The sequence below is a fragment of the Sorex fumeus genome, unplaced genomic scaffold, assembly GCF_029834395.1.
Source record: "Sorex fumeus unplaced genomic scaffold, SorFum_2.1 ptg000098l, whole genome shotgun sequence".
Classification (NCBI taxonomy): domain Eukaryota; kingdom Metazoa; phylum Chordata; class Mammalia; order Eulipotyphla; family Soricidae; genus Sorex; species Sorex fumeus.
The window spans coordinates 23970062-23997439 of NW_026606155.1; the positions used below are offsets into that span (position 1 = coordinate 23970062).

The following is a 27378-nucleotide window of genomic DNA, read 5'->3' on the forward strand; positions in this document are numbered from 1 at the left end:
TGAAAATATGTTTTTTGTTCATTGTTTGGGTCAGTGAAGGGTAGTCCTACCTACCAGTGAAACCATTGAAACAAGTTCCTCACAAATAGGAACTTGTGAGGCTCCAATCCAAATGAGAAGAGCCCAAAGGTAAACCTCACAGATGCTTTTTTTTACCTCTGGAGGGTATTGTCAACTGCTTAAATTAAAGGTATAATTGAAGCTTTGCAATACTTTATTTTGCTTATTTATTTATTCATTGGTTGGGGCCATACTCTGGTGCTCAGGGCTTACTTCTGCTTCTATGCTTAGGAGTCGCTTCTGGTGGGCTCCGGGAACCATATGAGTTGCTAGGGATTGAACCCAGATTAGTTGCATGCAGGGTAAGTATCCTGCCTGCTATACTATCACTCCAGCCCACTCTACACACTGGTGGCTCATGGAGTTTAACAAACAAAAACTGAAAGTCAGAGTCCATCAAAGTGGAGAACACCAAGTGAATATTCAGGGTTTTCTATTTTTGTTCGTTTTGTTTTTGTTTTGGGAACACACCCGAGAGTGCTCAAGGCTTACTCCTGGCTCTGTGCTCAGGGATTACTACTGGGGGTCTCAAGGCATCATATGGGATGCCAGGGATGGAACCTAGGTTGGCCATGTGTAAGGCAAGTATCTGCTGTAGTTTTCTCTGTATCTAATTACACAAAGGTAATCTGTCCCTGGCCTAGAAAAGGAAAAACCAAACAAACAAAAAACAATTCCTTCTGGAATAAGATATTTTTCTAGACAGACCAGCATACCAGCACCTGTCCTGCAGACCAGTCCACCGACCAGCAGTTACAACCAAGGCAGTGAACCAGTGTTTTTTTAACCTTTCTAAACTTGTGGACTGGCAGTTGAAGAACACTGCCTTAGAGCCAGAAATTCTCCCTCCAAAGTTAGCTGTATAAGTAAAATCTTGAATGTAATTATTTTTTTGTTTAGTGTTCACACTTAGCTATGCTCAGGGATTACTCCTGGTTCTGTGCTTAGCGATCATTCCTCATGGGCTCAAGGGACCAACCGTGGTACTGGGATTGAACCAGGTTGGTTGCATGCAAGCACTACCCAGTATACTATCTCTCTGACCCTAGAACTCATTTTTCTTTAAAAAGAACTAGACATTTTTAAAAAGAGAAAATAATCTGGCATTGCATTGTCCATAATATCCAATGATACCCTATCCTTAATAACTTGAAGTATCTGTTATAAATTTAGAATACCTCTAATTAATACGTGTCAGAAATTAAAAGACAAAATTTTTAAATTAGGACAATAAAAACTATGAAAAACAATAAAAATGTTAGAACTTATAAAACAATAAAGTTATGAATTCAACGGGATTTACTTAACTGTATATTAGACACACGTTAGGATAAAACTAGTAAAATGGAAGATAAATCTATTAGAAAATGCCCTATATTAAAACACAAAGACAGGCACAAAAATAAAAAGTAGAGAAAGGAACATAAGAAACACAGAGGAGATATCATAACTTATAAAATAGAATGACAAGAAAGTGAAAAAGAGATAGTGGGGCATAAACAGTTTTTGAAGAGTTAATGGATGAGAATCTTCTAAGTATCAAATTAAAAAGAAATGCTTCCTTGGGACATTGGTGGAAGTAAGCAATAATTTTAGATTGATTTATGCATAAAAGTATCATTTAAAGTATTAGAAATAATGGTACTTCAATAAAAATGGGAAAACAAAAGAGAAAGAAATGCTAATCACTTGAAATTTAAGTAATATCATTAGGCAATGTTTCTTCAATAAGGGGGGATGTTATTTGTATTATTGAGACTAAACCTAAAAGAAGATATTTTGAATTTAAACTTCCAAAGTCCAGGTGAGAGAAACTGTAAAAGCAGTCAAAAACAAAAAGAGAGAAAGAGAGAGACAGACAGAGAGAAAGATTATATTCAAAGAGTTAAAACTGACAACTAACTTCCCAACAGAAATAATGAAAGTCAAAAGACAAGAAAAGTTATTATCAAGATGTAGGAATAAAACGCCTAACAATCTACAAGTCTTTACCTTAAAAACTAAAAGCAGTCTTCAAAAATGACAATGAAACATGGATTTTTAAAAATAAAGAATTGCTCTGAGTTTCCACTTGTTCTCCCTCCCACCTTTCCAGGCTTCCCTTGGCCAAGTTTGGGAACCCAAAGCCAGAGGTCCAGGAAGCTAAGGAGATGAAGCTTGTACAGGGCAGTCTTCTGGGACTGAGAGGATGGTGCCCGAGGATGGAGGGTATTGTGCCCAAGGATGGAGGATGAAGGGGAAGTTGCCCACTCAGAGCCCAAACTCCGCTTGATGTGAAAACTCTTTTACAATCTGTTACTAATCTTTCCATCCTGCTTTATTTCTCAAGCCTGCATCTCAGAAACCTGGCTCCAAATAAATGGCCCCTTGTTTTCCAGAATGTAGTAAACATTACAACTTCATCCCTTGGCATGTTATTCTGCCTTATACACTTTTCCCTTCCCCACTCTACTAATTAATTTCTATTCATCTTTCAAAAGCTTAAGATATAACAATATCATTGTCACTCTGATTCATTCTCAGATATAGACCACATGACCCCTTCATTTGTCTACCAGTACTGCATCATTCAGTACATCTCTGCCCCTCTGCCCTGTGGATTTATCCAGGGACCAGCACTCATCTTGCCTTCCTAGGCAGCTAATAATAGTGTCTGGAATACAAATGCAGTTTCTAATTCTTCTCATGTTTTGGTCACCAGGATCTGTGGGTTCCCTGATTCTCAGCCATGCCAGCCTCTACGAATGCTTTCTATGAATTCCAAAACAACATGCTCTTCCCAGCTTTCTCCCTAGCATTCTTCCAGACCACGTTTTTCCCTTTTCATTGCATACTGCTGCCTATGGGACGAAAACTGTATTTATTTTCTGAAAATATTCCGGAACCAATTTCTGCCCAGGAATTCAAGGGTCTTAGATTATTAGGGGTAGTGATGCATGGAGAATCACACAACAACACAAAGGCTAGACCCAAATCCCAGCAGAAATGGAGACAATCACTAGAACCCTCTCAAGGCAGTGAAAACACAAGAACATTAATATATAAGCACATTGGTTTCTTCTTCTTCCTCTGAAACCCCTAATTTTTCCATAATACTGTTTACTGCTGGCAATGGGCTGTGCTGCTGTTTAACACTATTCCCAGAACCTATACAACATACAGTCCTGCAACATGGTAACTGTACCAGCAAGAAACACAGGTAAAGGAGATACTTTAATTGTTGAATCATCACAACTAATCCTTTCCTTCTGATTCCTGATTCCGTAGGGTTTTATTTAAATTCAGTTGAGTTTGCTTACAACTGACTAAAATATTTCCATAAAAGTTCAAAAGTCAGATATACCTAGAAACTCACAATGGTGTTTTGATCTTAGTTAGGTGTATTAACATCTAGAAGACCAGAAGTTGCAGGATGAAACTTTGAAATCATTACACAGAAATTTGTGCACATTATCTAACATAATCACTTCACTGTATAGAAGAAAAAATCAAGCCAAAGTAATATTTTATTTATTGGGTTTTTGGTGGCTGTACAGAATTCATTTTATGCTTCTATCTTACATAAATGCTGAATAAAATTTTCTTGATGGAAAAAAGTTCATAACTGGGAAGAGAAGAAGAAAAGAGGAAAGGAGAAAGACAAAATAAGAAAGAGAACCTGGAAGATGACAAACCTCACCCAGGGTAATAAAGTGGCATGTGTGAGATATCCTGAGTGTTTAGCTTCCTGTTTTGTCATCCTTAATCACACTGTACTGCCTCCTGACCCGAGTTTAGCTACAGTTTCTAAACCTACCATTCAATTGCCCACAATTGTACCAAATAAAATTACTAGTCCAGTTGGAAATTTGTCAGGAGACATTATTAACACCATTTGGAGAACTAAAGAAAGCATCCTACTCTTCTCAAAATATATTCTAGTTATATAAGAAAGTGAGCATTTCAGAAAAATTTTATTCAAGTACTGGCAAATAGAAGGAAGATGGAACGTTACAAATGCTCTAAGTTAACACAAGTCAAATCTCCAAGGGGAAATAAAAATGTATATATATAATAAACAAAAAGTTTCCATATAATATTTTTAATTTATTTAATTTAACCAGTGGCTGCTGAGTCCCAGCCATGTGGCAATGAGAGTTCTTGACTAATAACATAATAGTGGAAACAATGCCAGTGCGCATGATCAGGTTAGCTGGACAGAACTGTGATGTCACTGGAAACTGCTGAGTAACTGTAAAGCAATGTAAACAAAATATCTTCTTCATACTTCAGTTTTCTCTTCTGCAATATGAGGATGTCAGTTGAAAAAAATCTTTAAAATGAAATCACAAAATTCCTTTAATTCTAACTCTATGACAAGAACCTGTTCCACATCTTAAGAGACTGCAAGCAGTTGTGAAATATAAAACCCACTTTGCAACACCACTTCCACATGACTTTGCCATATGTACCCTACACAGATATTGGACAAGATGCTAAGTGCACTTCCAATTAGGCAAGTATCAGATTCCCCTAAAAACATGATAAAAATCAAATTTCTAGGACCCAGTTCAAATCCATTCAGTGAAAGTATCTTGGGGTAAGGAACTCCTTCAATGATCAGAATTTTTATAAAGTACCCCCAAATGATCAGGTTCACATACCATTACTATATTGGGTAACTCAATGACCCAGGATCTTCTGGCTCCAGGAATATAAAAATGGTTAATAGATCTGGGCAGCTTGATGAATAATTAAGGTTTTCTTTTAAATAGATTTTTAATGTGATGAATACATTTTTCATACACACCTCCAATCCCAAATGTGAATATGAAGGATGAAAAACTAAATTAGAAAGTTCAAGTCGATAAATAAATCATGTCTTTGGAAAGTACAACTTCTCACGCTTAATGATAGAGAAAATATGGGAAGGAAATGAAAAGCATTCTAAAAAAGTATGGGCTTGTAAAACCCACCCATCGTTACTCATATGTCAGAAGGTTACCATCCTGAATGGCATTTAAAAGTCACAACAAAATTATGGACATAATCATCCTATTTAGTACTCAGAAGTCTATCCAAAAACTCCATTTCTCTAGATTTGGCTTTTTAAATGTCAACATCTGAACCAACACAACACAATCCACGCCAAAATTTCACACTGAAAATGTCTGCCAGTGAGAAAAAGAAACAACAAACAAGAGAGAAAGAAAACAAAAATAAAATAACTATTTGTGTCATCTGTATCATCGTAATGTAAATTTTAATTGAAGGCATCTAAAATTTATTTGATTATTTTGTAGCTATAATCTTGAACAAATCACGTTCAAGAGGATGTCCAGAGTAAATGTTTGTTATTGCCCCTGGCCCTGAGATACTGTCTTTTCTGACACCCTGAAGATCATCCTCCAGTAAGTTCAACTTGGTCATAGCCCAGATAAGTTGAAAGCATTGGGAGTGGGTACATAGATAAAGACCCAGTGGTTCAAACACAAGAAGGCTTTATTTAGTCAAATTAACTAGGTACAAATGATTCTAGGTCCCAAGTCTAATTGCAGTAAGTATAACTACATTCTAATAAACTTATTGAAGAGACCCAGTGTCCCTTTTGAAACATTTCAGTATTCATACTGAAAATATCATGCAATCATATAGTCTCCACAAAAAAAAATTGTCATGAGGAAAGCAAGGCATATTTTCAAGCAAGAAACCAAATTATTAGTGCTCATTTCTTTAAATAACAACAGATAACATGGCTTCTAAATTTAATTTTGAAAAATGTTCCCCTCCCACTGACTAAAAAGTAAATATTAAGTTCCCCAAAACCTGTAGGAAGTTTTTCCTTTCAACATAATGCCAAGCATTCTAATGGAAAGGTGTTGTTTGCATTGCCTAACCTTTATCTTTCTTTTTAACCTATAATAATCCATGGATTTGCAATATCATGAATAATATATAAATATTTGCATTCTCCTGTCTTAAAAAAGTAATTTGCTGTATAAGTGTGCCTTACTCAAGTTACAAACAGCACCAACATTGATACGTTTTATCACTGTTTCCTCTCCACAAGCCACTGTTTCAAAGATCTACAGATACAAAAGAATCAGAAACATTCCTGATAGACAACTTCCAAGTCAAAAGGGATCTACAATGGCTTATTGACTTTATCTAAACATGTCTTCACAAGAACTCCATGAGTTGGCACCTATTTTCTTCTCGCTTCTCCTGGAGGCAGTTGTTAGAGATAAAGACTCACAGATGTGAATTAGTTGCCCATAGGTCACACCACTAGGAAGTGGTGGAAATTTTATTTCAATCAAAGTCTTAAGAAGCCCAAGGTAACTTCAATGTCCAAGTTCCTACAAGTGTGTCACAGGGTTTCTCAGTTTGGGGTGGCTGAAAAAGGAAATTGTGTCTAAGCTTTGTTCTATCATTTGTAAGCTTCACTACTAGCTCCATTTATCTACTTTTTCTTTGCTACAACTCAATAAGTATCTCCCTTAGAGATGGCCTATCTAACCATTGTCTTGGAAGCAAGGGACTAAGAAAGTTGACACCCAAAATAAGAATAATTTTAAGATTTTATTTTTACAAAGACTAAAAAAGGAAAATTACCATATTGATGGTGCAAGAATACCTCGTTCAGCACTGCACATATGATGAACATAGACTAAACAAGGAGTCTGGCAGAATCCATAGAACTCAGCAGTCAACTACCCAGAGTTAGCAGAATAAATAGACATTAACTCATACCCCTTATTAGGATGTAATATATTTAGGTTAAATTTCACAAACATACAAACACTAAACAAAAGGCATATTAAGAGCCAGATACTTCCTCAAATTCAACACATAATAAGAATTATGTGTCAAATTTTCTTCCTTTAAAACATACTCTCTCAAATGCTCCAATTAGAATGAAGAGTGTCAATGTTCTTTTTATCACCTAAGGTAATAAATATGGTCATCTTTGATTCTCTCTTTACCTCCTGATCTCAGTCATTCAGCTTTCAAATCATTTTTAATTTGGAATCTTTAGTTCCTCGGCACAGTTGCACGCAATTTTTTTTAAATAAACAGATTTTATTTGGAGAATTTTTAAGGTGTGGAAGGGGAGAGAGTGAGAGAGAGAGTAACGTACTCAAGAGGGAACATGGGCTTCTCCAAGGGCGGAGAGAGAGTCTCTACACACATGCCAGCATTAGACACGAAAGCATGAAAGTACACATTTCAAGAGGGGAGATGCGGGCGACACATGTGCTCAGCTGTCACATGTGCTCTGCCACGTGGGCGCAAGCAGCACATGGTCTCGGGCAGCATATGTGCGCCAGTTTGCATTCAATTTTTCCCCTTCGAGATTAGTAACCTCCCAGTTTTCTCACCAACACAAAAGTTTGCACTGCTCCCCAAACCCGAGTCTTTGACCTATTATGACAACCACACATTTGGCACGTGAGGGCAAGGTTCATAATCCCAATGAGAAACTGATTCTACAATTCCTGGCATAACTGTTTCATGATTAAATTACCTATAATTCAACATTTTAGAATCTGACACCATCTTAACCTCTCGCTCCAAATCTCACCTCCACCTACTCCTACTAATTCATCCTATTCCCAAAGCTTGTCTGCTCTGGTGTTCCTTTGCATTTTCCAGCACTTCTCTCTACCCAATGCAGCTTATCCTTAGAATATTGTTTTTTTTTCCTTCCTTTCAGTTTTCTACAGAAAGCAATTCTACCAATTCCTGAAAACTCAGTTCAGAGAACCCTCCCCCTCAGGCCCATTCCTGACCTCTGACATCTGAAGTGAACACTCTCTCCTCTGAGATACCAGTCAATAATCTGCTTGCACTTGCCATTCAGAAATTAAGACTTGGATTTCATTACAGTAACTTATGTACATTTTCTATCACTGTACATACATCCTACTCTCCCACAAGATCTAAACCAGACCCTGCATATACTACAGGTTTGAAAAACATGTCATTAATAAATGTTACACTAAGGCCTTTACTCAGACGAACCAAAAGAGAATACTTCTCCATCTGCATTGCTTAGACAGTTGTTAGTTGTTAAGAAAACTTAAACTGCACCCTACCTTTTAAGTATTCCATACCAAACATGGCAAAACTGACTTGCTTGAATTTCAGAATTGAATAGAATGATACAAGAGGAAAATTCTATTCATTTACTAGACAAGGCAGTTTAGGAAGAAGATATTTGTTGAACCAATCCAACACAGCTCGCAAATACACGCAACTGTAGCACCCCAAGCATGGAACCAAACACCTTACTTTGCGGTAGACAATCATATTTGGAGAACTGTCCTCTGGGTCCGCAATCCCCACTGCTTTCTGATCCCCGAAACCCTGAGCCATCCTGGCGTCTTCGTTCAAACTGCAAGAATAAGTGAACAGACCATTAGGAGAGGAAAGAACTATATAAAGAAAGCTTTGAAATGCAAAAAACCAAGTTATCTTTTGACAGGTGCCTGGAAACCAAATACGATGCAATTTCTTATTTCTCCTTATTAATTTAAGCAGCATTACAAAAAAAAACATGTAGGGAATTAGGAAATGGCTGTAGTGTTAACCCACCAAAGTGCTTCTAATCCTAAAGTATGCACCCTAGGGGTGATCACAAGTCAACCTAAAATAATCTCCAGGGGCTGGAGCAATAGTACAGTGGGGAGGATGTTTTCCTTGCATGCAGTTGACCCAGATGCAACCCCCAGCATCCCATATGGTCCCTCAAGCACCGCCAGGAGTAATTCCTGAGTGCAGAGCCAGGAGTAACCCCTGAGCATCGCTTGGTGTGACCCAAAAAGCAAAATAATCAAAGACAAAGCCAATCATTCACATGTTGATTTTGACTTAAGCAAAACTCCTTTCTGATTAATCCTAAGCATTAAAACATAAAATTTATCAGTAATGTATAAATTAAAAACATAAGGAGATACCACTCCATACCTACTAGAAACAGTAATTTTCATAAAATAAAATAACAATCATTGGCCAAAAGTATATAGAAATCAAATCTCTGATCCATTACTGGTAGGAATGTGAAGAGTAGCCAGTCACAGGGACTGCATTCATCGCCTGGAGATGGCTCAAGGATCAAACTCATGATTTCAGACTTTCAAGGCAGGATTTTTTAGCCACTGACCCTCCCAGACCTTTAAAATCACTTACATAAAATGCATCTAAGAGTCAAAGGTAAAATTATGGGTTCCAGGGCAATATTTTTTAAATGTGCTCATTGGTCTCCTCCATCAAATGTATTTCTTCATAGAACTGATAGCACAATACCCACCCATTGGATCCATTCTGAGAGAAATACAATGTCTAAAATGACCACAATAATTCCACCACAGCAGAAATCACAGAGAAGTGTGCGGGTGCCATTGTCAGGAAGCAGTTTAGTCTCTCAAAACATCACACCCCTTGACACTCTTCTGGTTGTTGCTGTCTACTTCGCCTTATAGAGCTTCTAGTATCTTCTCCATCACAAGACTGGTTCAGAAGCCCCATACAGACAACTAATATGTCTGTTTTCTGCATTTACTATGACTCCATGGATGCCTCATCTTGACAGATAAGCAAAATCTGGCAAAGTTGCAAAAATAACCATTTTGTGGTTTATTCAGGAATAATGAGAAAATATTGTTGTTACTTTTGGTACAGAAAGTTTTGCAAGTCCATTTATTTTAACATAAATAAGCATGAATTTTATTTTAAAATCAAAGTAAAATGTTTGGGTTTTAATTATGTGAATTTTTAGCTCCACTAAGAAAAATAAGTATCTTTAACTTTTTATGCATGTGGTTCCAGGGATCAAACCCAGAGCCACACTCGGGGCCACACACAAGGCAAATATTCTACTAAAAAGCTGTACCCTTCACCCACGATTTTCTTTTGGGGGTAGGTACACCCAATGGTGCTTGGGGACCATGTCTCAAACCCTTGAGACTAAACCCATGTGGTTCAGAGCACGAGTGATCCAGCTCTTTAAGCCAACTCCCCTCCCAGTCCCATTTGCTCTTTCTAAAACCTAGGAAATATGTCAGTGAAACAGCAGCAGCATATAGAATTTTTGAGCAAAGAATTCTGAGAAATTCTTGATGAGACACTATTTTCTGTGTGACTTTAAGCAATTTAAATAACCTACTGGGGTTTCCTTTTTAATTTCTTTTTCAAATAAGCCTCCTGGGTGGTTCAAAAGACTGGCGTGCGTGCTTTGCAAGCGGGAGACCCCAGGTCAATTCCGGGAACTGTGATATGCGGCGGAGTATGGAGTGGAAAGCAGTCCTACACACTGCTGGGTATCTACTCCCACACAAAAAAATAATAAAAACAATAGAACATATTGGATTCCTGCTCTGCACCCAGAACTAGACCTAGGCATCTTCTCTGACATAGCATTCATCGATAAAATGCAAATCCCCCTGACTGCTCTCAGATAAGGGCCAAATCGCTGAGTGTAAAAAGATCCTATAAAGCCATAAAACTCTTCCACAAATGTTACCACTAATCTAAGAGTCTGCCTGAGTTATTTGCACAAAATTCATAGGCTTTCATCAAAGAAACTTTTATAAATACCAAACTTGACAGAAAAGGCCATTTCAATTTAAACTCAAAACTCAGAAAACATTTTATTATAAAGCAACGGTATCAAAGGTCATTCCATTAAAGCAAATTTGGGCAGAAGCTGGGGAAGAAAAGGGAATTTGTAATTTATGCTAAGAATTTAATTACCAAAAGCACCCATTTGAATACTGTGGCTTGCTTTCTTCACCAGTCGTGAATTAGTGTGCATTTTGAAAGTTAGATAACATGACAAGACAAAGAGTATCCTTTTATCTCTACCCTCTCTAATATCAGTATTTCTAGGCCTAAGGTATAATATTAAAGCACTGATTATTATACTCATCAGTGGCTTTTAAAGATAAATGAACAATGCACTGCTTTGTTTTAAACAACTGCTTATTGGCCTACTCCTTTGCCTTAATACAGAATATGACAGAGCATGAGAAACAAAAATTGAGTCCATTTATGTATGCTCATTTATCTATGTAACAGAGCTATTTGGGGTTTCTGTTGCTTTATCCTAAAATGAACACTTTCACTTTAATGAGCATATTATCTTCTACCTAGAAATCTGTGCTATAACAGCTAGACTGGAAATGACCCAGAAACAATCGTGTCAGCCCTCCCATCTCCCATTCCTGGCGCTCTCCACTCCATGCGCATGCACATACACACACACACGCACGCACACACACACATACACATACACATACACATACACATACACATACACATACACACACACTGAGCATAAACGTGTGGGTGAGAGCAGGCTGCTGCTGGTTCACGATCTGGACCTCAAACAGCTATGTAGATGCAAAGTCTCTACATTAGGTGTTCTAGTGAGCCTAGATAGTGGAAAACCCTGTTTCTGATTCCTCTCAACTGATTTTGAAGTTCAAGCTTCCTGTGACATATTTGATATGCCAGAAACAGTAACAACAAGTCTCACAACGGAGATGTTGCTGGTGCCTGCTCAAGCAAATCAGTGAACAATGGGAGGACAGTGCTACAGTGTTATTTTTTTTAAACATTTTTGAGGTTAAAAACTATATTACAAGAGGTAGGGTGTTTGGTTTTCGCAGGATTCACCCAGCTTTGATCCTCAGCATCCCATATGGTTTCCCAAATACAACCATACAACCAGAAGTAGTGATCTCTGAGAGTGAAGACAGGAAAAAAATCTAAGTCCTAAGCACCACTAGGTATGGGCCAGATATATATATATATATATATATATATATATATATATATATATACCATTGCTGGCAGTTTCTATCTTCGTCATCTACACACTAACATCCAACTATGATGAAGAAGAAATTGAGAAGTTTACATGGAGCTGGAGAAGTTCTATAAAGAAGATCACAACTTCTACAAGATCATTATCAGTGATTTTAATGCCAAGATAGGACTGAGAAGGTTACCTGAAGAACTCCACATTGGGACCAATGGCCTAGAATGTAACGAACAGGGTGAGAAACTGTCTGAGTTTACCACGTCACCAAGACCATCCATGGTAACTCATAGTTCCAGAATCTAAACGTTGGATATATATGTGTATATATATGTATATATGTGTATATATGTATATGTATATATACATATGTATATGTATGTATATGTATATGTATAAAATTATATATGTATATATAAAATTAAAAGACTCGTTTTCATTTATTACAGCATAGCATAAATATTTGTTTTTAAATTAATACAACCAAGACAGCAGTATTTGGGTTGAGGAGGAGCTCTGCACTCAGTGATCATTCCTGGTTCTGGACTCAGGGATCCCTTCTGGTGGAGCTCAGGGGACCATATGAGGTGCCTGGGACTGAACCCAGGTCAACAACATGCAAGGCAAGCACCCTTCCTATACTGTTGTATTTTAATTTAATGAGAAAGAAAAACAAACCCTTCTTCAAGGTAGTTTTACATATAAATAAGCATATATATATATATAATTACATATATACAAATATATAACACTTGCATAGGCACCTGGTAAAAGTTCAAAAACTTTTAATATTTGGAAAATATGAATGTCTTTCTGAAAGAGGAAGCTACATTTTAATTGAAAGAAAACATGTCAAAAATATTACTCCCCCAGAACGATTCATAGTAAACAAAGAGGAAAACTAACCATGTGTTAGGGTTATGCATTTCACAATCTCTAAGACAAGAGAGCTTAGTGGTTACAAGCTGGCATCTGTCATTAGGCTAATCTACATCTGAATCAATCTAAACCCACTCACTAGTTGTGTGACTTCCCATCTCTGTGTTTTTGTTTCCTTATCTGTCACAAAGCTCAGTTCTAACATAGTAGACAGCCTACTGAACTCGGAAGTCTGTATCCACAACTGGCTGTCAACCTAGCAGGCCACAAATCTGCATACTGGGACTGGAGAGATTGGACTAGAAGTTAAGACTCTTGTCTTGCATGTGGCCAACCCCAGTTCAACACCCAGAACCATGCAGTTCCCCAAGAACCCAGGGGTCACTCCTGAGCACAACCAACCAGCAATAGGCCCTGAACACTGCCTGTTGCGACACAAAAACCAACATTAATGAATTTGGTTTTTAATCAGCATCATTCGTGTTCCCTCCAGCTCTGACCTCACATTTCCAAGTTTCTTTCAAAGGCTTACCAGACTAATTTATACTACTTCCTTTCTATTGCGCCTGCCCACATCCTAGCCCATCTCTATTAATGGCAGCAGACGCATTCATGTTGGCCTTCTCCAAAAGCCACAGTTTTCAGGGAAGAATGACTCAGAGCCCTCCCCATGATGCAATCCCTCCTTCTGCCACTAGGTGCCGCAGGACTCAACATTTATTTCTGCAATATCTGCTTTTATAAAGCTCCGCGGAAGGCCCTGGAGATATAAACATAACTCAGACAAGAAGCGCTCTTCGGAAAGTGTGCAGAGTCCAGAAGGTATGATGACATGTCCATAAATGCAGGGTACTCAACAGTGTAGGTACTCATTTATGACAGTGCCAGGATAGGAGAGGTAGAGACGGGGCTATGGCAGCTAAGATCTGAGCAGAAGGGTAGATGGAAGTCTAGGAGAGGCATAAGAGGACAAAACAGCCTTGGAAATATAGACCCACCTCCCAGCCCCGAAATAGAAGACATCCAGGGAGTGAGGAACAATAATAATTTGATTTCAAGGAGACTAAACAGGAAATAGTGTAGAAAGTGAACTAACAAAATTCAGGCCTATGGGAATTCACACAATGCATTTACTCAAGCATCAGGGATCCCCTCTACTAAAAGGCCAGTTCTGCGTGAGCCAAGCACTTGTCATTGGGGCTCAGCCCCCTATCCCTGACACCGAGAGACAGGCCTGGCCCATAGAAGATATTCAAATACCTTTTAGGGAATAAGAACCAATTATAATCCACCAAGATATGATGTGCTCCTTCTGGAACACTCATATGGCACACAAGCCATTCTATACCTTTCAGCAAAGATAGCTTCTTATCAATCGAAACCTAAGGAAACACAAATGAAGATATCTCTCCCCCGGCATTCATAAATTTGGGCTAGCCTTGAGTTCAGAAATTCACTTTTGGAATCCATGAGAAATTTAGGTAAGAAGTCTGTGGGAGGGTGGAAGGGAGAATGAGGAGAGACCCGGAATAACAAGAATAATTGAGCTTTATGGCTCAGATTAGGAAATCTTTACAAAGTCAGGGCTGTAATTTACTCCAAACTTACATTGCATTTGTAGTTTGCAGTTACAACCAATGTCAGTTTTTTTCTTCCCACACAGGTCTCTCTGCTGGAACAAGCAAAGACAAGGGCCCAACAGAGAACAGAGCTGGCTAGGAAGACGTCCATAACTTTAAAAAAAAAAAAAGAGGGTAGTTTTGAAGCAAGACCAGGCATCACGCCTCAACTCTGGCCCCAACAAGGCTCTTTACTCACCCTATGAGAACCCTGTGTTTACAAAACTTGTATGGAAAATGGAAGAAAAGATGGCAGGCAAATTCCCTAGCAAGGAAAACACTGCTCAGCATGTTGTTCTCCATCAGTGTTTGGGGCCAAGTGTAATTCTCAAGTGACCTCATCAGACTCCTTAAAAGAAGCCTTCTCCACCCCACCTCCACCCCGCCAACTCTCAGGTCTCCTTACATAAAGCCATCCACAGTTTAACAATTTTTATAGATGATTCTGATGCATAACAAGGAAGGAGCCTTCTCCAGTTGTACTACATACAACACCCAAAAATCATCTTTGAGTGCAGTTAATAGTCTTCATAACATGCTGGCTGCTTAGAGTGCCCAGCCTTTAATCAATTGCCAAAGAAACCCTCGAACTCTGTCTGCAGCAAGAGTCCAGTGCTATTAGCTGCCGAGGAAGAATCTCTGCTGACGTTCTTTCCTTTCTTATTATCTCAGAGTCATGTGATTTGCCTCAGCCTATTAAAAACCAGGATTTTGTTTGGTCATTGGATTTTTTTTTCTTTTTTTAACATCAGCAATGTTGAGCACATCAAAAAACATTTTTTCACAAGATGTGTGCTTGGTCAGGAATGGAAGCTTGTTTATACAGGCCTAACCTGACTGAGTGGGCAGGATTCTCAAGAGGAAAGAGGAAGAACAGCAGTCTGAGAGAACAAACCAAACAAAGTTTTGTGTTATGGCAGACACTGTCAATGTGTGCTCAGATGCTCCCCGACAGCTTGACTGCCTCAGGTAATACAGCCAGAATCTTAGCACAGACCCACAGAGTTTTACCCCTCGGGGCCCAATTCTGGTGGCAATGCCAGGCACCCCGTAGTTTACTGGCACATAAACACTTAATCCATTCAGGGTTTCAGTTAGAATCTGATGGTTCGCAGAAGTTGGTCTAAAGATCTGACACCAGTTTAGTGATCTCAGAATTTCCTGGGGGTTAAGGGATCCTACAGGTGTATGAATTCCTGGTTCCAATGCTTCAGGAATCTTCATCCCATACATCTCAAGTGTTCCTAGGATTCTTACCTCACATGTTTCCCCAGGGTGACCTGGAAGCACAGACAAGCTTGGAAAATACTGACCTCAATTCTGCAGCACATACCTCTTTTCACCTCATCCCTTTTCCCATTCTATGCTGCCTACTGTATGGTTATTTTCCCTTGAATTTTGGCAGACACACTGTCATGGATCAGTAAGGAATGCTGATCTCAGAAGCTAGCTCTCATTCCTGGCTATGCCAACTTGGTGCTCAGGACCATGGGCTCCACTTACTCCCCTTCCTGAGCCTAGGCTTCCTTCTCTCTGAGGTAGGCATGACAATATGAAACCCCATGCACAATGGGGTCTGGCCAGGTCTTACCATGCTCACAGGTAGCAGTTACTGTTCCTCCTGTGTGAGACAAGGCAGGCTCCAGAACAGGAAGTTTTTGTCCAAAGTAACATGATTTTCCATCAAGTCACTAAAATTCAAACCCAGGATGAATTTGGACATGGACAAATGTCCAAATTCATCCGATTTCTATGGACATTCCAATATATCAGTCCTAGAGGTCAGTAAAATTACCCAATGAAACACTTAAAATTCTGTAAATATGCAATATGCAAGTATGTGTTTATGGTTAGTACATATATTCACTCTATATATCAATTACTTAGTACTCAACACTACTGATATCTAGGACAAGTGGTATGCAGTAGGTCATCTATATGTGTTCCTTTTTCCTCTTTTCTGGGGTATCAGATAAGTTGACTTCCCAATATCAAAACTTATCACAAGACAGATCAATAAAAGAAACCTTTTTTAAGGGGCCAAAGCTGCCTGACAGCCTAAAGAAACTAATTTATCAATGCTTCTTACAAAGAAAAATAGTTTTGCATCCCCACACATTAAACAAATGCCATCAGAATTAAACTGGTAGGGAGAAGTTGGAAGTTGTTCATTGAACAGGGATTTCATGGCTAATCTACCTGGGTACCCCCACCTACCATGCTGTGACTTTGAACAACCAACACCCCCCCACACACACACACCTGTTGCTGCTGCTGCTGCTGCTGCTGCTCTGAGCACCTCTAGACCCCACCAGCTCCCTCATGGCTCTTCCTAAGTCCTCTAAGCTCTTCTTTTGCAAAGATATATAACAATTATATACTTATTTCTCCTCTCTGAAATCTGACCTTCTGAATTTTAAGGGAAACCTGGATACTCTGGAAAAATATCCCCTCCTTAACAGTCCCATTAGCATCACTCCAGATCTCAATACCAGTAAGTAAGGTAAGTGATTTCCCCCTTTCTACCTTGCTCCACACTCTTGCAATGTTAAGACCATCTTGCTGGGCCACCTATGACCATCCTCAAGGCAATTTTCTATCTCCTTCCTGTTCAGGTTGTCTTCATTTCAGGAGACTTCGGCATCTGGGCCTGGTTCCCAGAGGCTTCTTCCACCCCCTTCTCTTCTTTCATCAGTCTCGTGACTTCAACATTGCATATCTGAAAAGTTGCTTCTAGGCCCTTCCATTTCCTCACTCTCACCCCTGACCTCCATGGTCTTTCTCAGTCACCATCTCACAGGGTCACAAGCTGAGCCTACTCATTACCAGTGCACATAACACTTTGGTCCCAATACATAGCTCTCCATTTCCATATACCCACTATCCTTCCAGCTCACTTCCTGCAAAATCTTCCAAACTTGTTTGGACATGCAATCTACTTCAACCCTCAACCTTTTTTAAAATTACATCATGTCTTTAAATAAAAGATTAGGAGGCACCAAAAAGCACAGTCTGAAGAGAAGCTCATATCATTAGCAGACTCAGATCTGACATGACACAGATGTTGAAATTACCAGACAGAAAACTTAAAATAACTACGATTAAACAGATCAAGGGTTCTAATGGAAGGGAAAACAGACAATAATAAAAGCAGTGAGGCCTGGAGATAGTTCAATAGGATGGAGCACAGGCGTTACATGCAGAAAGCCCAGGTTTGATTCCTGGCACTGCATGGTCCTGGGAGCACTGCCAGGAGTGTTAAACCAGGAGCAGTTCTAAAACTCCTCCAGTTGTGCCCCTCAGCCCCTCAGAGTAGTATATAATAATACATGTATAATATATATTATATATAATAAATTCAGAGAAATAGAAAATTTTATTTTACAAAGAAAATAAAGAAAAACTCCTCAAAAAGGATATGCGAAAAGTCAAAACACTCAGTAACAAATAAAAAATGCCTTCAATGGGATCAAGAGATCAGGGAAATAAGAAATGATCTTGCAGGTAAATAGAAAATTCCTAAACTAAAAAAAATGAGATAGAGAGAGCAAGAGAGGGAGAGAGAGAGAACTACTTTCAAGAGAATAGAACATTCACAAATTATGATACAATATAAAATGTGTGACTTAAGTGTAATAGGAGTATCAGGAGGAAGGGAGAAAGAGTCAGCAGAAGAAATATTTGAAGGAATGATGACTGAGAAATTTCCAAAATCAATGCTAGACACTAAGCCACAGAACCAGGAAGATCTGAAACCACAAATCACATAAATGAAAAACAAGAACAGTTTCTGTAGAGTAGTGGTTATCATATTAAAGACCCCCGGTTCAAAACAGGATGGAAATGTGACTTTGGTTCTGGAACTGGAGCAGAAGTACAGTGGGTAGGACCTTGCCCTGCATGCAGCTGACCCAAGTTCAATCCTCAGGACCCCATGTGGACTCCCAAACCTACCTAGAGTGATCCCTGAGCACAGAGCAAGGAGCATGGCCTGAGAACCACCTGGTGAGACTCCCAAAACAAAGGAGAGAAAAAATGATGGTAAACAAAACATCAAAGACAAAAGGGAAATCCTGACACTGGAAAACAACCTTTCTTCCTAAAGAATGAGGGTAAGAATTACAGAGGGCTTCTCATTTCAAACAGTACAAGCAAGAACATGGCATGACATACTTAAAATGTTAGGAGAGAAAAATACAACACTCCAGAATTCTATAAATACTGAATATATCCTTCGAAAGTAAAAGAAAAATACTTTCTCAAACAAAGAAAAATTAGACGCTATTCAGGCAGAGAAGAAAATTATAGAGGTCAGAAAATTGGATTTACAAAATGAAACAGTAAACATCGGGGAAAGAATAAACAATAAGAAAACAATACATTTTTGTGTTCTTTTTTCTTAATTGGTCTAAGAAAAGAAATATGAATCTACTGCACAAAGTAAAGTAGATTTTTAAGAGATTCCCTTATTGCCTAACACAAAGATCTAGCATATCCCTGAATAGTCAACTAGTGCAAAGGTTGCCGAGCTGGGACCTGTAGGACAAATCTAGCCAATTGCTTGTTTTTGTTTGGTCTGTGAGTCACAAAAAGGGGGTTTTACATTTTTAGAAGACTGAAAAATGTCCAAAGAAAACAAGTAGTATTTAATGACAGAAGAACCCATGTTAAAACTAAGTTCTGGCCCCATAAATAAAGCCTTATCAATAAACCCCAGTTGGGTCACACAGCATCTCTGACTTGCTTTCACACCTCCGCAGCAGAGCTGAGAAACTGCAGCAGGGACCTACAGCTGACAAAAGATCCAAATACTGACATTTTGCTTCACCGTTAAAAAAAATAACAACTTCAGGAGGCTGGAGAGATAGTCCAGGGGTTAAGACATGTGCTACAAGCTGCCCTATCAGTATGTTTCCCACATGGCACCCTAAGCATGCCCAGATATGGCACTAGAACCCCTTTTAAGCACAGCCAGGGTGGTCCAAGTCATCTTCCATGCAGCCCACTGAACCACCAGGGTGAGAATTGCTTAGACCCTGAATACTGCTTTGAAGAACCCTCCCCCAAACATTTCTTATCCCCTGAATAAGTGAAACATTTCTTTTGTCAGAGGATATAAGAATGTGAGCACTGAGCTATCTGCTCACATCATCTCGATGGTGGGTAATACAAAGCCCATGAGATTTCAATTCCTAAGACCCCACCGGAGAAGACATAGTTATAAAGTCATAGTATCCAACATTAATCACTCCACTCCTGACTATGGGAACTCCAGAGCAACATTTTATCATCTCCTTACTTGACATGAAAGACCACCAGATTGCAGAGAAGGAGTGACAAGAGAGAATTGTCAACTTCTTTACATGAAAAGGGGATGGATGACTAGTACATGAAGAAGACAGGTGTCCCAGAAGAAAGCTCTCTTATTGGCTTTTTGAAAATCATAATAATGTTATCCTTAAGGATTTCTCTCTCTCTTTTTTTTTAAAAAAAAGGAGTGGAGTGCATGCTCAATTCAATCAGCTAATCAGTGACTGAATAAATAGCAGTACTCCTACATTAAAAAAAAGAACAGGTAAAATCACTGTCTTTATGCCCTGGAAGTACATACTGAAATAGCGGGCACATCCCTTCTGTGACTATAGCTAGCATTTGAAGCAGCAATAGTAGACTTCACCCCATGAGGCAATAGCAAGACTTAAAGGAAGATCTATTCACAATGCTCACCAGGAGGAAGCAATGTAGGTCAGAGAAGCAATAATGGAATAGATTTCTGAGGAATTATTTTACAGTTCTACTCCTAGTATGCAGATAAAATATTACAAATAAAACGGGCCACTAATGAAGGATCTACCCTATAATAGAACAGCCCTCCCAAACTATTGGAAAGCTTGGATAAAACTGAAAAAAGGAAAGGTCCCAAGGCATTGAGTATGTTTGAAACCAAGAGGAAACAGAAGTATAGAAGTGATCCTGATAATCCCCAAAATTACTGCTTCAAAGCATTTAATCCAGTTCAACACCTAGTCCAGAAAATCCCCTTGGCTAATTTTGGTAAGGAGCTTATTTAATCCAATAAAGGTTGTTTACAAAGCACATTTTATTTAATAAGTACACCTTGACAACTTTCCAGCGAAAGTAGGACTGAGATAAGTATGCTAGAATTATTTCTATACACCATTGTGTTAGTGGTCTCTGCCAAAACAACAGGAAAGAAAATTAAATAAAAGGCACAATGATTACTAAGGAAGTAGTAAGGACTGTTTCATAGGTAAGTTGACGCTTTCCATGGAAAAATGTATAATAATTCATACAAATTATCAATTTAATACATGAATTAACAAAGTTAAAAGACACAAAGTTAATGTATAAAAATCAGTTCATGTCCCTATATTCACAGCAAATGAGAGTACCCAATCAGAAAATGATACATTTTTAAAAGATACCTCTTATAATAGAATAAATAACTTCAAATAATAGGATATAGCTAACAAAAGATACAAAATTACTCTGACAGAGATATAAAACACTAATAGAAAGTTAAGACTAAATAGATTAAGAGGTATACAATATTGCCCCTGTCACTGTCCTCCCCTTGTTCATCGATTTGCTCGAGCGGGTCCAGTAATGTCTCCATCGTAAGACTTGTTGTTACTGTGTTTGGCATATTGAATACGTCACTGGGAGCTTGCCAGGCTTTGTTGTGCAGGCTAGATACTCTCGGTAGTTTGCCGGCTCTCCGAGAGGGGCCGAGGAATCAAACTTGGCTTGGCCTGGCCGGCTGAGCGCAAGGCAAACGCCCTACCACTGTGCATATATTAAAGGACTAAAATGGTTAATATACAATATTAAATAACTAATATAGTCACGTAAAGACATTAATTTACTCCCAATAAATAACTAGGGCTAGACAATTAATATAGTCTCAATAAGAATCCCATCAAAAGATAGTTTCAATATGTATAAAGTAATGTAAATGGCAAAAAATAATCAAATTATTCTTAAATTAATAGCAAAGCTGGAGGACGTATATTACCAACTATCAAGCTTTAATATTAAGTTATAATAATTAAGATAATGTGGAATCAATATAAGAATAAGTCAGAACATTACTGGAATAGAGAAAAAAGCAGAGGCAAACCCTCATATAAGCACCTGATTTAAAATAAATATGATATTTCAGTACTCCAAGCAAGACTTTTCAAAAAGCAGTGTTGGATTAATTGGACGTTTATGTAGAAAATAAAATATATATGTATCTTTTTCTCATGGCACAGATAAAAAATCAACCTCATAGACTTTTTTACACAGATATATAAAAGCAAACATACAGGGCTTTAATATATTAAAATGAGAGAAGAGCTTTCAACTTATGATTAGGCAAAATTTCCTAAAGCAGGCAATTACCACAAAGGAAGAGACTGATAATTTAGATTACATCTTTTTCCCCATCAAAAGCAAGTCAAGTGGCATGTCCCAGAATAGGGAAAAAAATTTCAAATATACAGGACTGATAAAATATCTGAATTCAGGGTCCAGGAGAAAGTACATTGATTAGAGCACCTGCCTTACCAAGTCACTGACCTGGGTTTGATGCCCAGCACCACATGGTACATCAGCTATAGTCTCAGGAGTCTCTGAGCATGACCAGGGTGGCCTAGAGAAATCTCCAGCACCACAGTACCATATCTGCTGACTCTCAAATTGATCAGCTGGCTCAGTTAACTGAGAATTGATAAAAGAGGGCTCTGTGGCTCCTGAGCACTGCTCAGAAGCTCCCCCACCTCACCCCTCCCCACAAGAAAAAAATAAAACTAGAATCAATAAGAATAAGAACTGATACTCAAGTATGGTATAAACTGGTACAACCACTTTGGAAGACACTAAGTACCTACCTTAGTAGGTACATATACCCCCTGTATACACACTCCCTGACCTAGCAATTCTGTCTGGAGTAGATATCAAACAGAAACGCATTCCTAATCTAAGTGCACCAAGAAATGTACAAGAATGTTCCTGGCAACATCATTATTCACAATAGCCCCAAACTGGAAATGTCCCAAATGTGCCTCAACAGAAGATAGTTTGTGAACTACAGAATAAAGTAGAAAAATATACAGCAGTAAAAATACTAAACTACTACAACACATCACAAGATGAAAAAAATCAATTATGGTTATAAGAAGCAGGAGTAAATAAATAAATATGCATCATTCCATATAATTCACAAGTAAGAGAACTCTGCTGTTAGAAATCAGGTCAGTAGTTAGCACTGGGGCAAGGGACTGTGGAATTTTACTGAGGTTGGGGGAACGGGAGGTAACACCTGGGGAAATGGTAATGTCGTAGGAGACAGATCACAGGTGTGCTGTGAAAAGTTATTGAATAATTTCAGTATTCCCCTGTAAATATTGAATAGGACACTTAATTCAATAGAATTTGTTTTTTTTTAAATAATAGTGGGAGGGGCTGGAGCGATAGCACAGAGGTAGGTCATTTGCCTTGCACGCAGTCAACATGGCCCACCCGAGTTCGATTGCTCCGCCCCTCTCAGAGAGCCCGGCAAGCTACCAAGAGTATCTCGCCCGCATGGCAGAGCCTGGCAAGCTACCCGTGATGTATTCGATATGCCACACACAGTAACAACAAAGTCTCCAATGGAGACGTTACTGGGCCTGCTTGAGCAAATCGATGAACAACAGGAAGACAGTGACAGTGACAGTGACAATAGTGTGAGGGGCTGGAGTGATAGCACAGCGGGTAGGGCGTTTGCCTTGCACACGACCAACCCAGGTTCGATTCCCAGCATCCCATATGGTCCCCTGAGCACCGCCAGGGGTAATTTCTGAGTGCAGAGCCAGGAGTGACCCCTGTGCATTGTCGGGTGTGACCCAAAAAGCAAAAAAAAAAATTAATTAATTAATTAATTAATAATAGTGTGGAGAAGAGGGCCAGGAAAAAGGGCTGGAGCACATGCTTTGCGTGCTGGAGCCTCGAATTTGGTCCCCAGTACTGTATGGTTTCTTTTTTTTTTTTTAAGTGAAACACCATGAGGTATAGATTTTTACAAATTTTTGTGCTTGGGTTTCAGTTATACAATGATCAAGTACCCATCCCTCCACCAGTGCCCATTTTTCACCACCACGGGTCCCAGTATCCCTCCTGCTCCCCATCCCCCCATGCCACCCTGCCTCTGTGGGAGGGCACTCCCTTTTGTTCTCTCTCTCTCCTTTTGGGTGCTGTGGTTTGCAAGAGAGGCAACAAGTGGCAATCATGTTTGGTCTAGAGTCTACTTTCAGCATGCTTCTCCCATCCTGGGAGGATCCTCCCAACACCCTTTATTTGGTGCTCCCTTCTCTATCTGAGCTCCCTTCTCCCCTAGCACGTGTGATTGGCCTCCAAGTCATGGAACAAAATTCCTGGTACTAATCTCGGCCACTCTTGGGTGTTAGTCTCCCATTTTGTTACTTTATGTTCCCCAGGTGAATGCAATCTTTCTGTGTCTACCGAGCTCTTTCTGACTCATTTCACTTAACATGATACTTTCCATGTAGTACCACTTGTATGTAAATTTCGCCCGCAGGGCAGAGCCTGGCAAGCTCCCTGAGGTATTCATATGCCAAACACAGTAACAACAAAGTCTCCAATGGAGACATTACTGGGCCTGATCAAGCAAATCGATGATCAACGGGAGGGCCTTTACTTTACTTTATCTTTTCTAACAGCTACATAGTACTCCATTGTGTAAATGTATACCAAAGTTTCTTTAACGAGTCATCTGTTCTCAGTTACTTAGTTTTTTTCTTAGTTACTTAGTTACTTAGTTCAGATTCTGGCTATTGTAATGAGTGCTGCAATGAACAAACAAGTGAAGATATCACTTCGACTATACTTTTTTGCCTCTCTGGGATATATTCCCAGTAGTGGTATTGCTGGGTGAAATGGGAGCTCAAATTCTAATTTTTGAGAATCTTCCATACTGTTTGGTTTCTTGAGCCTCACCAAGGGAAACATGATCATCGAGCTAGGAATAGTCTCCAATACTTCTGGAAGTGGCTTCCAAACTAAATAATGAAAATAATAATGCAAATATTTCGGGAGAAGGATAAGGTATCTCTGGTTCTCAAGGTACAGTTTAAGTCACTTCAGGTACAGTAAAACCAAGAGGGATAAGTGTATCACCTCTGTGGACATCCAGCCTGATACTGGTGTAGTTGACATAGATCAGAAGGCGCAGATGGCATAGATCACATTCAATAAGCACTGAATGAAAGAGCAGATACTGAAATGAAACAAGAGTGAGAACTTCCATGACATGCTGTGGCTAATAAAGGTTAATAAGGCAGTATCCAAAAGCTTTATTTTTCAATAATAAAAAATCTTCTAATTCATATTTTAGAACTTCTGAAGACTGACTGAAATACTCTGCATTTATATTTTGCAGTTTTCTGTTGCCTAGTGGATAAAAATTGAACATGCTTCTGCTAGTTCAGAATGTTGAGGTTGTTACTGTATTGGGTGCCTCAGGCTATTTTTTTGCAATAAAATTTGCTTCTTCTGGTAATGAAATATGGGCCAGTGAACTATCATGGCTAAAGCATGTTGTATCACTAGACACAGAACCAGAAGAAATGTAAACCTGGAATAGATAGCATCTGCTTTGACATGAAGCTAAATGCCCTATGCATTAGGGTGAGATATCAGAGAACTAGTCAGGCCAAGTAACTTAAATAAAGTTTATCCTACTATTTATTCACTTTACCCCCAACCATAGGTAGATCTTGGGTCAGCAGTCAACCTCTGAGTCTGAAAGTCTAAAAAGAGCAGAACTTTGGGGACAATATGATACAGCAGTGGGGGACTGGTGCCCATTTTCATGAGAACTAGGCATTGACTATAATAAAGACAAATTACTTACAAACATCTCACTGTAAGGGAGTGATCTACAGGAAAACAGTATATACTTCAGCAGTATAACTGAAAAATCCATGTCATATGCCCTCTATTACCGAAGTGAGGTGAAAGAAATGTCATTCTGTTTTCTCTAATTTTATTTTTGGCAAGCTTAAGTATTTAGTCTCAACCCTCTTTCCACTTCGGCTTTAAGTTTGTCATTATAGACTTATCATACTTAAAAGGTTTGTAAGGTCCTGACTCTAAGTAGCAAGGTAATTAAGTATTCGTTGTACATTTAGACATCTCTATCCTTTCACATGCACTGAAATATTCAATCCATCCCCCCCTAGTTTCCTGAATGAAATCTTCAATATGAAAACGTCTCTTCCCCATCCCAATTATAAGTGCCTATCTCACCACATTCTGTTCTCTCTCTCTCTCTCTCTCTCTCTCTCTCTCTCTCTCTCTCTCTCTCTCTCTCTCTCTCTCTCTCTCTCCTCTTTCTCTCTCTGGACCATATGTAGTTAAAAATTCTTAAAGACAGAAACCCTAACTGATTCATCATGAACTCCCTCACTACCACCTAAGTATTGACTAAAGATTATTTCCAGGAACAATCCTTGTTTCAGTAATGTCCCTAAAGCAATCAAAATGTCTTAGCCCTAACTCTATAGCTGGGAAGAATGCAGATCAATGTTAAGCTACTTTGTCTAATGTCACATAACCCCCTCACCACCACCCCACCCAGTTACAGGCAAAAACTAGCTTCCAAGCCCCAAAACTACCTGCCACTCTGAAAGTTAAGGTGACTTCCTAATACAAATATATATATGTATGTGTATATATATAAAACTATATATATATAACCATCAATCAATGTATATTCTGTGAATACATCCTGCATCCTTTCTATTTTCACCAGGTGCTGAATCAGTTTTTTATATTAGGATGTATGGTCAGCAGAATAACATAATGGCCTCTTCCTGCCTGACTTGGAATCCAAACACAGTTGCACTTACGTAGCAGCTTAAGGAAATACACACAGGACATTTTTGAAGTTTTCTTTTTTTCTAGAGAGTTAAACAGGGAAAACACAGCCCAGTCACACAAGTGTTTCACTTGGATTGGATAGTGTAGCACTATAAATATTGTTCTAAATTAATATCAATAAAATATTGCCTTAATCACTAATAATTAAAATTGAATAACTGGGTTTTAGCCAGTTTTAGCAAGTTCTAGGATTATTATGAATAAAACGTTGCTTTAATCACTAATAATTAAAATTGAATTTTAAAAACTGAGTGTTAGTTCTACCAGACCCTTAGCTTCATCACATTTCTCACCTGTTCAGAATCCTCAAGCCTGACAAGTTTTTCCACCTCAAATGTGAGTGTGTGTGTGTATGTGTGTGTGTGTTTGTGTGTGAGGTGGGGTGGAGAGGAGTGGAGAATGTTGTTGGATCATATGTAGTAACAAGGATCAAACCTGAGTCAGTCATGTGCAAGACCAGCACCTTAACCCCTATACTGTCTCTCCAACCACAGAGCTGCTCCACTTTCAGAAAAATGAATGGTGTAATCTAGTTTCCATCTCTCTGTCAAATGAGTCTGAGGCTCCATATTTCCAGAAAAAACTGATACAAATGCATTTCTTCCTGGCAGTAAAAACTTTTTGTAAGTTTAACACACAAAACATGTTTTTGATGAAAAATATACCTGGGGTCAGAGAGATAGTACGGCGGATAAAGCACTTGCTTTGTACGTGACTAATCCAGATTTGATCCTCAATACCCCATAAGGTACTCTGAGGCCTCCAGAGTGATCCTTGCACAAAGAGCCAAGAGTAAGCCATGAGCACAGAACCAGGAGTAAGCCCTGAGCACAGCATCAGGAGTACCCCCTGAGCACAGTAGAGGATGGCCCAAAACCAAACAAACAAAGACACAACTTAAGTTGTCTTTGTGAAACTCCACTTGGTTTATACATATATTTTACCTATGGAAGTATGTAAATGCTTAAGTGCACGGTCCTTTTTCTACAGTTTTTTTCCTCCATTCATTGCAAAAATAGCTCTACCTTTATTCATTCCACAAATAATTCTTAATCAATTATCATTAAATTT

General features: G+C 38.8%; 1 protein-coding gene across 9 annotated transcripts in view; it reads right to left on the reverse strand.

Moving 5' to 3' along the window:
• The window catches only part of RGS6 (regulator of G protein signaling 6), a 570853-nt gene that overhangs the window by 531330 nt on the left and 12145 nt on the right, over positions 1–27378 (reverse strand). For all 9 annotated transcript variants that reach the window (XR_008795065.1, XM_056133560.1, XM_056133562.1 and 6 more), the window contains exon 2: positions 8335–8437. Coding sequence is in view for 8 of the 9 variants with exons in the window: in XM_056133559.1 (XP_055989534.1) it covers positions 8335–8437 (103 nt within the window). In the remaining variant the exon portion in view is untranslated. The remainder of the gene's footprint in view (positions 1–8334; positions 8438–27378) is intronic.